The 13660-nt window shown below is 37.0% G+C and overlaps 1 protein-coding gene across 3 annotated transcripts in view; it reads left to right on the top strand.

The window, feature by feature from the left end:
- The window catches only part of Mgtor (nuclear basket protein megator), a 160327-nt gene that overhangs the window by 97524 nt on the left and 49143 nt on the right, over nucleotides 1–13660 (top strand). For all 3 annotated transcript variants that reach the window (XM_071598245.1, XM_071598243.1, XM_071598246.1), the window contains exons 24-25: nucleotides 7283–7399; nucleotides 13039–13184. In XM_071598245.1, coding sequence (XP_071454346.1) covers nucleotides 7283–7399; nucleotides 13039–13184 — 263 coding nt within the window. The remainder of the gene's footprint in view (nucleotides 1–7282; nucleotides 7400–13038; nucleotides 13185–13660) is intronic.

Here is a 13660-nt window from a genome sequence, read left to right as displayed (position 1 = left end):
AAGCAATCCGCAACAAATGCCTGGATTTGTGGAAAAAGAGAAATTGGATTTTGGACCATGACAATGTCCCTGCTCACGCATTGTTTCTTGTGCGTGAATTTTTGGCCAAAAACAGCACAATAATGATGCCTCAGCCACAGTTTACCCCAGATCTGGCCCCCAGTGACTTTTTCTTGTTCCTTAAAGTGAAGAAGCCCATGAAAGGATGACGCTATGCTATAATTGACGAGATAAAGACTGCATCAGAGGAGGAGCTGATCAAGATCACAAAAAATGATTTTTTGAAGTGCTTCGAGGATTGGAAAATACATTGGCACAAGTGCATAATATCTAATGGGGATTACTTTAAAGGGGACAAATTAGCTATTCATGTTGAAATAAATATTTTTTGGAAAAACACTAAAGTCACGATACTTTTTGAACAGGCCTTGTATTGGATGGAAGGTTATGCAAGCATGAATATATACTCTATATATCGGCCCATTAGACAGTCTTTTTACTCTAAAATGTGCGCTAACATCAGCTGTCGTCTTATTGGGGTGCACGGGTATAATTTCAACCTATTAGTGCAAGCCAATTTGCCAGGAAAAATACTATTACATTACTAATGCAGAAATAATTTTTCAGCATCAGGCATAGAAAATGGCTGCCGTTATTACAAATGTTTATAATATCACTTCTCAGTCAATTATCTGAATGAGTTTGGGTATTTTGTTGATATTAATTTTTAAATAAATTCCTGAGTACGTCATAAATGTATACAATAGCACATTTAGTTAAACCTTAAATGTGATGCTACCACAAAATGCACATTGGGCTAACAGGGACGTCTCCTCTAGGCTAACGCATACAGTGGAGCCTTGTTTTACAAGCACCTCATACAGCAAGTAATTTTTATAACAGCACAAAAATTTGGTCCTGGAAATGACTTGCTTGAGAAATTTTTTGCATAACGAGTGACATGGGGGGAGAGGGGAATTCCCTGAATGGTTGTGCCTCTGTTACTTCAGTTTGTGGTCAGCATTCATTCCGCAAGCATCTTAAGTGTCACCAGTGATCACATATTGCCATACCATACTTGTGCAGGCATAGTAATTGTGTAAAATTAAATAATATTTTGTGCATAGTTTTAAAAGTACCCTTAAAAAAAATTTCACTAGGAGACAGCCACAAGGGAATAGGCGAAGTCGTAGAAATGAGAAGTAAAATCATTGTACAGCAAAAACAAAATGCGAGTGGGGCTAATCTAGCATCTAGACTATTATAATATGGAATGACAAGAATATCTTTGCAGAGGTTAGATATTCTCAGCGATGTTAAAAGGTTGCTTCTTATATGGATAAATGAAGTTATTGCAATGCGACACTATTTACAGGGTTATAATTTGTTAGAAGAGGAAAGTGATTTTTTCCGACCTCATTAATCAAATGCTGGGATTATCAATGGCCTGACAAGTATTTAAGGAGAGCCGTGGGTGGTTCAAGAAGTTAATGAGATAAACTGACATCCACTGCATTGTGAGGCACGGTGAAGCAGTAAGCTCTTGAGTCAAAGGCAGCTGTGATCTTCATTGGTGACTTCAAAAAGCTCATAGATTCTGAGGGTTAGCTTCCACAACAAGTTGTTAATTGTGACAAGACAGTTGTCTTCCAGAATAAGATGCCTAAGTGAGCCTACATTTGTGCACTTAACAGTAGAGAGAATACATTACCCAATCACAAGGCAATAAAAGGCCATATCATGCTGCTATTTTGTGCAAATGCAAGTGACAAATTTGAAAATCAAACCCTTCCTTGTTTACATTCAGAAACTCAGAGATCCTTGAAGTGTGAAGTATAGAAGGGCCAAATGTGATGTGAAACTGTGAATGGGCAACTATTGCACTGAACCTTGTGTATGAAGCATCGCCTTGATAAGGCAGTGGAGATGCATGCCATGGATGCATTCAATGATCAGCGGGTTATTTTTGCCAAATTTTGAAGCATCAGCTAAATCAAATGTCTGTGGATAGTGAGTTGCTAGTAAAAAGGAATCGGGTACATATAAATAATTAACAATTTATTTCAATTAGTTTTTGCTTTTACAAATCGAGTTTGTATTCCCGATTGCTTCATTCTATGATGGGAAAGAAGTTGAACGTGATCCATGTACCTAAATAATTTATACATCATTTTCTTTGAATAAACCTTGGTACATAATTAATTTTTTTCAACTTGGAACAAATTTTTGTATTTTGCATTAATTTATATGCAGAATGTTTTTTCACTAAATGAGTGTTTCATTTCACTAGAAAGATCGCAGAACAAGTTATGCTCATTGTACAAGGTTCCACTGTAATTCATACATTGAATGACACTGGGACTTAATCAAATGGAATGTAATATAATATTTTTATAATATAAATTTTAATGATAAAAATTTTGGAATAGAATGCCTCCAATATTTAAAAATTAATCTTTTTATTTTCCATAGGCAATTATAAATTTCAATTTGATGGTATGATTATTTTTATTGTTTAAAATGTTCAGAAGAAAAATAACTCATCAGTGTTGGTCTATACAGAGAACAAAAGATAAAATATGGGAAACCGAGGAATAAACATATACTAGGAGATAATAAATAATATGACAGATACTGATAGCTGACTATTCACATTTTGATTCATCATCAAAGACCTTATACTCGCTGTAAAACAACTTTGTTAATTGATGCACTTTTGTTTCAAGAAAGGGAGGGAAATAATAATTTACTGTATTTTCCCATCAATAATGTGTGCATTATCTATACAAAAATGTTCAGATGATCAAAAAAATGATGCGCATTACACAATAATTTATAGAAGAATTTCACAAAAATAATTTAGTCTGGAAGCATGCCTTTCTAATTGCATTCTATTTTATACGGATCTGTTACTGTTATTTCATCTCATAAATCCATGACAAAAAGAAGCATATACTTTCTATACTTCATTTATTCTAATGTGTTGTACTTCTGTATTCTAAAACATAGTACTTCAGGTATATGTAGAGTGCATCGTATTATATACACGTACGTATAAATATATGATAGGATAGGTAGATCACTCGAATCCAAGAAATTCGTCACCTGAATCACAATTAAATGAATTAAGTGCATTGCATTTATTATCTCTTCAGGCACATCACGGAGATCACTCTCCAAAGTTTACTCTTCCACATCTTCTAGCACTGGCATTGAAATATTACCTCAAGCTTTTTCAAATCCAATATTTACACAAGTCCCTCTGACACTCTGCCAAATTTCCAGTATACTTTATATGTGTATTTATTATTAATACTCATTTATATAGAAACAGATATAAGGAAAAGGGATAGAAACACACATAAAATGAGTATTTGTTTGCTGTTTGGCGGTATTTCGTGTTTGAATGTGTATTAGGCCAATATGGCTCGTCTCATCTTCTGGCTATGCGTGCCATGAAACGCACTGTTCTTATCCTTTATGATGTTGTATGATACCTTTACTACTATCCCTTTATCTGTGTGTCTTTTCTATTTCTCCTTTGGTGGATGAAACAGCTCCCTAACGCCATCTCTTGGCCAAAGAATCGGGGCACTTGGTTGCATAAAGATCTCAGTGGTTGCATTGCAGATCTCAGTGTAAATTACGTTTCCTGGATAGCTCAAGTGGTTAAGAGCCTCTGCCCGGCAAGTGGAAAGATCCGGAGTTCAAATCCTGGTCTAGGAAATATTTTTACTCTTGTGATCCGTTCGATTCCGCCTTCCCCACCTCTATTGTGTTCGTCCTTTATATGTGTTCCTATCCCTTTTCCTTATATCTGTTTCTGTATATATGAGTATATATATATATATATATATATATATATATATATATATATATATATATATATATATATATATATATATATATATTAGTGATGGTGTCACGTTAAAAACACTATTGAGGAAGGCAACGGGAAACCAACTCAATTATCATTCCCAAGATAAATATGATGGTCACTAAAGAGATTTTGAGTCTTGGCAACTACAGGGCTCGGCCCAATCGGCCGTGTGTCGTGCCCGGCAGCGGGGGAGGCAAGGCTTCCGCAGTCGTCATCCCATGAAACCCTTGCAAGGGAAAACCAGCAGCAGCAGGACAGAAGACGCAGGAGAAGACCAAATTAGTTAAAATAGGAACGTGGAATGTTAGGACAATGATGAGGACAGGTAAACTGGAGAATATCAAGCGAGAGATGGAAAGGGGAAGTATAGATATTTTAGGGCTATGCGAGGTGAGGTGGAAGGATAGCGGGGATTACTGGAGTGATCAGTATAGAATAATATACAGGGGTGGGGACGAGAGCCAACGAGGGGTTGCCATAATATTAAATGAAGAGTTAGGAAGAAGCGTAGTCAACATAGACCAGGTAATGGATAGATTATTACTAGTAGAGAAAAAAGCAGAACCGAAGAACTTGGTTATTACTCAGGTATACATGCCACAGAGTAACCATAAAGAAGAAGAGCTCGATAGGATATACGACCAGTTAAAGGACATAATCGCATGTGTTCCTGCAGGGAAACATTTGATAGTGATGGGGGATTGGAATGCGACAATAGGCGAAGGAAGAGATGTTGATGAGGTCGGGGACTACGGTTTAGGCACGAGGAATGACCGCGGGGACAAAGCAGTTGAGTTCTGCAAGAGACAGGGGTTAGTTATCACCAACACATGGTTTAGACACCACAAAAGACGCAGGTATTCATGGAAAATGCCAGGTGACTCAGAAAGGTATCAGCTAGATTATATCATGGTTAGACACAGGTTTAAGAGCAGTGTGATAAATTTGCACAGCTTCCCGGGAGGGGATGCAGACCCTGACCACAATTTAGTTATTATGAAATGTAGCATCCGTTTCAAAAGATAAGGCAGGGGCGGCGAGTTAGAAAACGGAATGTAGAAGCATTAAATGGTTTCAAAAGGAAGGAATAAAAACAGGCGGTAGAGGAAATCATGGAGGATGGTAAAGAGCTAAGTACTATCGAAGAAAAATGGGAAAGTATCAAGAAAGGGTTGTCTAAAGCCGCAAAAGACACTATTGGAACCGTTAACGCTAAAAGGACTAGGAAACCATGGATCACGGATGAGATGATTACAAATATGGATGAGCGGCGAAAATGGAAGAATGTAAATACAGAATGAGGCAAAATGAAGTACAAAGAATTAAACAATAAATTGAGGTGGGCAACAAAAGAAGCATGGTGGAAGACGCAGTGCGAGGATATGTAAAGTCTGCAGAGGAAGGGTGAAATCAGTACGCTGTACAGCAAAACTAAATCTTTATTGGGAAGTAAAAAAGGGAGATCAACGATAGCAGTTAGAGATAAGGCAGGTAAGGTTGTAGTTGACGCAGGAATGATCTAAGAGAGATGGAAGGAATATATAGATCTGTATAGTAAAGAGCTTAGACCAACAAAGTTAGACATAGAAAAGGAACATGACGTAGAGGAAGATAGCTTAGGTCCAGGCATACTAGACGATGAGATAGAAAGGGCATTAAGGGAGATAAAACTCAATAAGGCTGTGGGGGTGGATAACATCCCTGTGGAACTATTGAAATGCTTAGGAAAATGTGGGAGGAAGAGGCTATATGAGCTGATTCGTAGTATTTATGAGGAAGGAATCTGGCCGGACTACTTTGTGAGATCAGTTTTAGTTCCTATTCCGAAAAAGGTTAAGGCCACATCATGTGAGGACTACAGGACAATAAGTTTGATATCTCACGCAGCTAAAGTGTTTCTCTGGATCATAAACAAAAGGATAGAGAGCAGGGTAAATGATTACTTAGGGGATGATCAGTTTGGGTTTAGGAAGGGGAGAGGTACGCGTGATGCCATTGCAGTAATGAGATTATTAATCGAGAGGGATATAGAGTACAACCAGGAGGTATTTGCCTGTTTCGTAGATTTTGAAAAAGCGTTTGATAGAGTGAATTGGGAAAAACTATTGAGTATATTGCAGAAAATAGGAATAGATTGGAGGGAAAGGAGGCTAATCCGAAACCTGTACATGTCTCAGACTGCATAGGTGCGAGTGGGGAATGGGGAGTCCGGCTGGGCAGTGTTGGGAAGAGGTGTAAGGCAGGGTTGCCCATTATCACCGTTGCTGTTAAACCTGTGTGCAGAGGAAATGATTAAAGAGGCATGGGAAGAACTGGAGGTAGGAATGAAAGTGGGCGGGGGTTTCGTAAAATCAGTTAGGTTTGCTGATGACCAAGCTTTAGTTTGTCAGTCAGCCAAGGGGTTGCAAGCTTTGCTTCGTGCATTGGAAATTCAGTGCGACAGGTATGGGATGAGAATCAATATTAATAAAACAAAGGTTATGCGATTTTCCAGAAAGAAAAAGGCTAAGCTAAAAATTAAAATAGGAGGGCAAAAACTAGAGCAGGTAGAACAGTTGATGTATTTTGGAAGTGTTTTGGACCAACGCGGTCAATGTGGTTGGGGCGTAAGGAGAAGAATTGCGCTAGGCAAAGAGGCTTTCACAAGGAGGAGGGAGTTGATGGCAGGGACGTTGAGTAAGGATGTTAAGAAAATTTTCCAATGAAAGCACAAAGGTCAGGAGGCTCTTCCATGAAGAGTGTCCGAATCTTGTAATGAGTTGGTTTGGAATGTCAATCAAATTGTAGTAATAGATTGTGATACCAAGCGGTTAATAGGATGTGATTGACCAAAATGTTACAAGCCCATGTTTATAATTTGCCTCTGTAGTTCTATGGTCTGTTTGTGTGTGAAAGAAAGTTTATTATCATGGTGTTAGCATTGTAGAAAGTTAGTTTTTCTCCAGAAATATGATTACAAATATGGCTCAACGTGTGCCATGCCAATTGACATATTTCAATGTGTAATTACAAAGTTAGAAAAGATTATAAATTATTATAATATGTTATGATTTATAAATTTTTATGACCTTTGAAATTATAAAGTTTATTGGAAATCTGTTCTGTTTCCAAGAGGTGATTTATGGCTTGTCTCCAATGGCATGCCATGTTCATGTTATCAAACTAGCAGTCAAAAAATTTTATCATTTATTTTCAAAATATGGCAATGCATTCCATAATAATCATTGAAACCCATAAACGTGTGTGGTAAATCATCAGTAGTTTCGAATTTGTTCTTGGCTTCTTGTTGCTTCAGCCTGCTTAGTTAGTCATAACTCTTGTTCATAGTTGTGTATACGTGGCACACTTTTCCACTGAGTGGAAGTGCAGAAGACATTAAGTACTTATTCGATTTTATTATAGGGATCCAAGGCTTCTACAAGCTCAGGTTTAGTTGACAAGGCTGGACTAGACCCACCACCAACAGCCAACATCAAACCAATGGCTGGGTCACCTTCAGTGTCCTCCAAATCACAACAGGTAAGGTGTAACCTAAATACGCAATATGGCTGCGTCAAAGTGATGCGCTACTACTATTTGTCTCTTCATAATTTATTCAATTGCTAAAAGTTGTGAACACAGACATTTGATAGTAAAAAATGAACTTTGGTCCGTAAAAAATAAGTAGATAATTATTTACCTGTAGTTCAGTTCAGCACAGAAAATCTCTTGTGTTGACCATTTTAGAATTGCCAATCAAAATATTTATTCATTTTTATTGGATTAACCAAGTTCAACTTATTTTAACATAACTGGGAATCTTCAGAGGCGATTACTATTCACTTGTAGAGGGGGATTCCTGTGTTGTCTTGTGAGACATTTTTTAATGGTTACATAAACATTCCTTATCCTATCATTTAGACAATTCATTAACACAATCACGCAATTACATAAAACTTTGCTTATTCATTCACTGTGAGGTGAGCCATAGTCTGGACTAGATGAAATCAGGATTATCTGGGCATTTAACGGGCATAGCCCCATGGAGTTTATACTCCCAGGAGGCAAAGGCTACCAACCACTGCCTATGATGCTTAGAGCTTCCAAGTGTTTGGTGCTGTTTCCACAGTTTGCTCTAATGTTTCTGCCAGGAGAATCTATAGCCATGATGTGCTAATGTGGATATTCACAAAATTGTATAGATAGAATTGGCTATCTATGTCTAATGCAAGTCACACATGTGAAATGCAAGAAACCTAGAGGATCACAGGGTTTGTCTAAATAGCAATGTCAGTGATTTTATAGGGAAGCGCCTATGTTGCAGTGCACTGAGACCAATTGGGCTCGGTGAAGACGGAAGTCAGCTTATGAACTCGTGGTCACTCAGTTGTCTCAGACTATCCAAAGAGTAAGGACAGTTTTTACATGAAACTCAATTTCATCTTCTGCCCCAGCCACAATACAACGCTCATTGGAACAAAGGATTGTCATCAAATTTTGTGTAAAACTAGGTAAGTCTGCAGTAGAAACATTTCCAATGATGACAGCAGTCTTAGGTGATGATTGTTAGATGGAATGTCAAGTCTACAGGTGGCACAGGTCATATTCAGAAGGGTGTGAAGAGGCCAGTGATAAAGCCTGTGCTGGACAGCCATCAATGCTGTTACCGATGAAAATTTGATGCATGTGGGAGAACTTTTGAATTCAGGCCATTGCTTGAGTTTTCGTTTAGTGGCACAGGCTTTAACCCTCTTAGTGCGGTCGGGATTCCAGGGGTACTAGTGAGAAGTGCAAAGGGTAATTTAAGAAAATGTATCACCTAGGAAAAAATAATTATGAAGTTATTTGTTTAGATATCCATATGCAGTTTTATTTTAAAATAAAATATTGTAGTTAATAATGATGTTATACATTTACATCATCTGAAAGTTATACATTTACATCATCTGAAAAATAAATGTAATTATTACAGTATTATAAATTTGAAGAATATTTTTTTAGCAATAATATTTCGATTTTTAGACACAATACTAATATTTTTTAAACATTTTTCAATAAAACTACCATATTTAAATGTAAGAAAGAATCAAAAAGACATTTAGAAAAAAATATAAATAAATAAAGAAAAACCAGTGAATTGCAAATTTTTTTGTCAGCCTCTGCATAGTTCGATTTTGTTGAAAAGGCTGATCTCACTGAGTCAAATTGGGACTTTTCCCCTTTTCATCGGGCAGTTCATCTAGCACCTATGGTTAACCAAACAAATGCTGTGCACACCTTTTTCGCACTTCATGCACACTGTGCAGGACCTTTTTCTCTTTTGGCCATGTTTCCCACTACAAACCACACAATTTTTTTCTTTTCTCCCCGGTAGTTGCTGCAGTCCAGCTCTTGATCCATGTGCACTAGGAGATGAGTCACTCTCTGTCTTTCCGAGCCATTCCTGCTCAAGAGACTCTACGATACATGATGTATATTGAAGTCTTGTCATTTTTCTAATGGGATTATTTTCTTTGTATATTATATAGGAATTGAGAACCATACGAGCAATTACACAAAAGACAACTTTCTTCGAATACTTTACGGTATGCCTTTCATCCAAGTATGAATACACCATCATATCAGATGTATCAATCCCTCCCATGTAACTATTATATAAATTTAATATTTGTGGCCTAACCATTTCTTTGATTTTACCATGCCTCTTCTTACTTAGATGAGTGCTTTGCGCTGTAGCTTTTGTGGAAAGCAGCAGAACAGAATTTTTTTGGGATTTTTTTCCCTTTGTCCTAAAAAAAGGATTTCACCACTTCTATAATATTTTCTTTCCCCCACTCTAAACTTAGCTTTCAATTCTTTGGGAATGTTCTTTCTTTTTCTTCTCAATGTTCCTGTCAAAAACGTTTGTTTTTTATACAACTCACATGCCAGATCAACACTGGAAAAAAGTTGTCCACAACAACATGGTACCCTTTCATAAAATAATTACCTACAGTCAAAAGATTTTTTACAACCACAAAACTTAGTCCATGCTCCTGCAAGTCTTTCTTATCTTCTTTATTCTTCGCACCATGATAGCAGTAGAAGGCCAGACAGTAGTTCACTACAGAATCGCAGAGCATCCAAAATTTTATGCCCCATTTGTGGTGATGTTTATTAGGTAGATATTGAAGTAGCTGTCAATGGCTTTTAGTACCAAGTAATGTTTCATCTAAGCTAAGGTGTTCATGGGGTGTATAATGATGCCGAAATAGGCGATTAGCATGATCAACAATGGGCTGAAATTTAGCACAAGGGTCATACTTTTCATTGCCTGGTGGGAAAAGTTTGGAATTATCTTTGCGATGGAAGAACCTCAGAAGTAATTGAAAACGATCTCTAGTCATCATTTTACTGAACCACGGTATGGTGCGAGAATTTTTTGCCCAGTAAGAATATATGGTTGGCTGTGTCCCATTTCTAGTAAAATTGCAAGGAATGCTTTCATCTCAGTCACTGTCACTTCCCGCCACTGCCTGACTCTTGATCTTTGCGACATTGTTTCTTGGGCGGCTAGGAACTGTGCTGCATATCTGTTGGTTTCCTGTGCAAATAGATTCCATAGTATGGGGGTAAAAAACAAATTGAAATATGCCCTGGGGTCAGCAGTAGATGATGGCGCATGCTTGGGACCCGGTACTTCTGCATAACTGAAGGCGTTAGTACTCCAAGTGTCATCGCCTTCAGAGATAACTTGGAACTCTGGTGGCGGAATTGCATTGGTCACATTATAGTTCCTATCATCTTCATCACTTTCTTCGATAACTCTTGGCTTTTTCCTCTGAATCACAATGTCGAAGTAACCAGAGTCAGAGTTCACTTCATCATTCTCACTCTCTTCATCTTCCTCCTCGTCACTGATTGATAACAAGTAGTTAACCAATTCTTCATCTACTTTATCTTTCGAAGTCTTTTTAGTTGCCATTTCAATCAACCAAAATGAACAGAAAAGTGAAAAAATATGTAAATGCTTGGAATCACATTTGATTCAATCTCACTCTTGCAAGGAAAAAACCACACTGAACTTCCTCAGCCAAGAGAGAAGAGACTGCGGCAATATGCTTACAATCTAAGGGCAGAAAAAAATCGAAGTTCTAACTCACAGAGAACTGCAGACAATGTAATCCAATACACAGGGCGCAAATGATTAGATAGGATTGATGGCAAGAGAAACCAAAATGATTACAAAGGGCTGCTCTCATTTCCATCGTATCAACAAAGTGAATAAGCAGTTATATATCAACACCACCACACCATAACACATTCAAGAGATTACAGATGAAAACAGATTAGTAGCCTTTCAGTGACTTTTCATAGTGGAAAGACCACTCAGAAAAAAAAATGAGCAGACAATTAGGCTGAGCTTCCCGACATGTACAAAACTGAACGTAAAATTATAGTAAGAATTATATTTTTTGAAAAGCATTTATAATTGCTAATAAAAAATTAAAGAATGTGTTATATCATTGTAAGGAATTCACCCTATCGATAGCGCAAAAACCATAAATTATTAAAGAAAAAACCATAAGTTACAGCAATTTAAACAATAGCCTACGCAAGAGCCGATATATCGGCCCACTGCACTTAAAGGGTTAAACATTCCCAAAAGTACCATTTATGAGATGGTGCAGAACAATTGTACGCGGACAATGTAAAACTCACATGAAAGGACATCATTTTGACACAGTTGACAAACTCACGAGGTTTGCGCCAAGGCTCTGAAGGACATTCTGTGATGCCTTCATTGCCTGGAAATCTTACTGGAAGCACTGTATCGATGCAATAGGTCCCTACGATACTTTGAAACCTTTGAATGTGTTGTACTCATCTGATCAATACATTTTTTTAATCAACTCAGTGACATTACTCTTCAGACAAATCCTGTGCTATATGAATCAAGTTTCATTTAGAAAAGTTCATTCCTAATTTAAAATCTTCAACAGAATATTGTGGCATAATTGAAATACATGTAATAATTATTTTCTGCCACTCTCTAGGGGACTTGAAAGTTAAATGCACTTTTTCACAGAGTAAAGCAAAGAATGCCTGCCTCTTGCAGCACTGACGAGAAGCCATGTGCACTACACAGCCAGACTTTGTCCAAATTAGTGAGGGTTTACTGCAACTATATTGCTAATGTGTACTCTAGTATGGTACGTCAATTGTTGAATAAAATCCTTAAGAAAAAATAGAAAAACATGATTTTGGGTAGATTGTTTTCTTTTTCAACATAATCTCCTTTTTTTTGTTCTTTTCTTCATGCAGCTTGGTTTTGGTCAGTTTCAGTGTTAAACCTTTTAAATAGAAGTGCTTAACCAGTGCACAAAACTAATTTTTTTCCACATTTCTAAATAAGCAAGAGGTTATTCCTTCGATTCGCTATGAAAATGAAACCACGTGATTGGTGTAGCTGAAAATTTGATAAGTCTCATTGAGAGTTGAGTTTTACTAAAAGTAAACCTTTTCCGATTCTACAAGCATCATCTCTTGGATTTCCTATGGAGCTATTGAATGACCCACGTATGATTAGAAAATCTTCCTGATTTCATGCGAATGTTTTCACATATCAGTGTCAAAATTTGAATGGAGTCGTCAGTTTAGAAAAAGATACTGTCTTCAATTTTTAGGGTTAAGTTATCTTTCTGCAATTCAATGTATTGAAATTTCCTTGATCAGAATAGCAATATTATGCAGGAAAAGATATGAATTATTGAAAAGTATGCAGTAATCACTTGCATTCCAGGAAATTGAGTTATTGCTGTTGTGCTTGTTAAGTTATAATTATCATTTTAGTTTCCCTGAGGCAGTAGGTTGTGTAATTCATCAACTGTTACTAGCGTAAAAATGAATGAAAATTACTAATTATTTTGCTCCCCAAAAAATGTCTCCATTCATGGCTTCGTTTCATTTTGAATTATCGTCAACACATTCTTTTCTTTGGGCCAATATGTGAACATAGAAAGTGTTATAAATGTGTACCAGTGGAAACTAGGAGAAACTGAATGTGGTGTCATACCTAGCACATGTCAGTGTTTAATCATGAAAGCCTTATGAAGTTGGTAGTGTAACCTCGGATCATATGTTAAGTGGAGATGTTACTCGGTTGCCTATGGTGTCATGATTTGTACGTTTCCTTTCAGACACAACAGTCTGTGACAATTGCTCCTTCGCGGGCAACGCCATTGGCCAGCATAAGGCCAATGTCTCTCCCAACAAGAACAGTAGCAGTTCTACCAACTGCTCAGGCTGGTCCCAGTGGAAGTGCAGTCTCAGTATCGCATGCCAGGTGTGTCCTGGCTCCTGGGTACTTCTACCTTAACTTATTGGTTTAGATGTTTTTGATGTTGTATTGGCTTAATTTATGTTATGATCACTACATTTTTGCTTCCTATTTTTTTATGTAGTATTGTAAAGCCTGATTGTATGAGTTGGACTAGGTCTTTACCCACTTACATTTTATACACACGATTTCTGGTATCTAAACTCATAGTTTTTTAAATTTGTTGTGTATGGTGTAAGTTGACTGAATTTACATGATATATTGAAATGAAATAAGTAACCTCATAATTCCTCCAATACTTTATTTAGAAAACGACCTAGGTTTCGATGTTGGCTGTTATCATCAGGTGATGACAGCGTCCAACATTGAAACCTAGGTTGTGTTTTAAATAAAGTGTAGTTGTGGAATTACAAAGTTACATATTTCAATGCTCATATTTTTCATATGCATGCATTTTAGGATTTTCCATGGTGAATGTTTTT

The sequence above is a fragment of the Hetaerina americana genome, unplaced genomic scaffold (genome assembly GCF_022747635.1).
Source record: "Hetaerina americana unplaced genomic scaffold, ioHetAmer1.1.p SCAF_92, whole genome shotgun sequence".
NCBI classification, from domain to species: Eukaryota; Metazoa; Arthropoda; class Insecta; order Odonata; family Calopterygidae; genus Hetaerina; species Hetaerina americana.
This window is presented reverse-complemented; position numbering and strand designations above follow the sequence as displayed.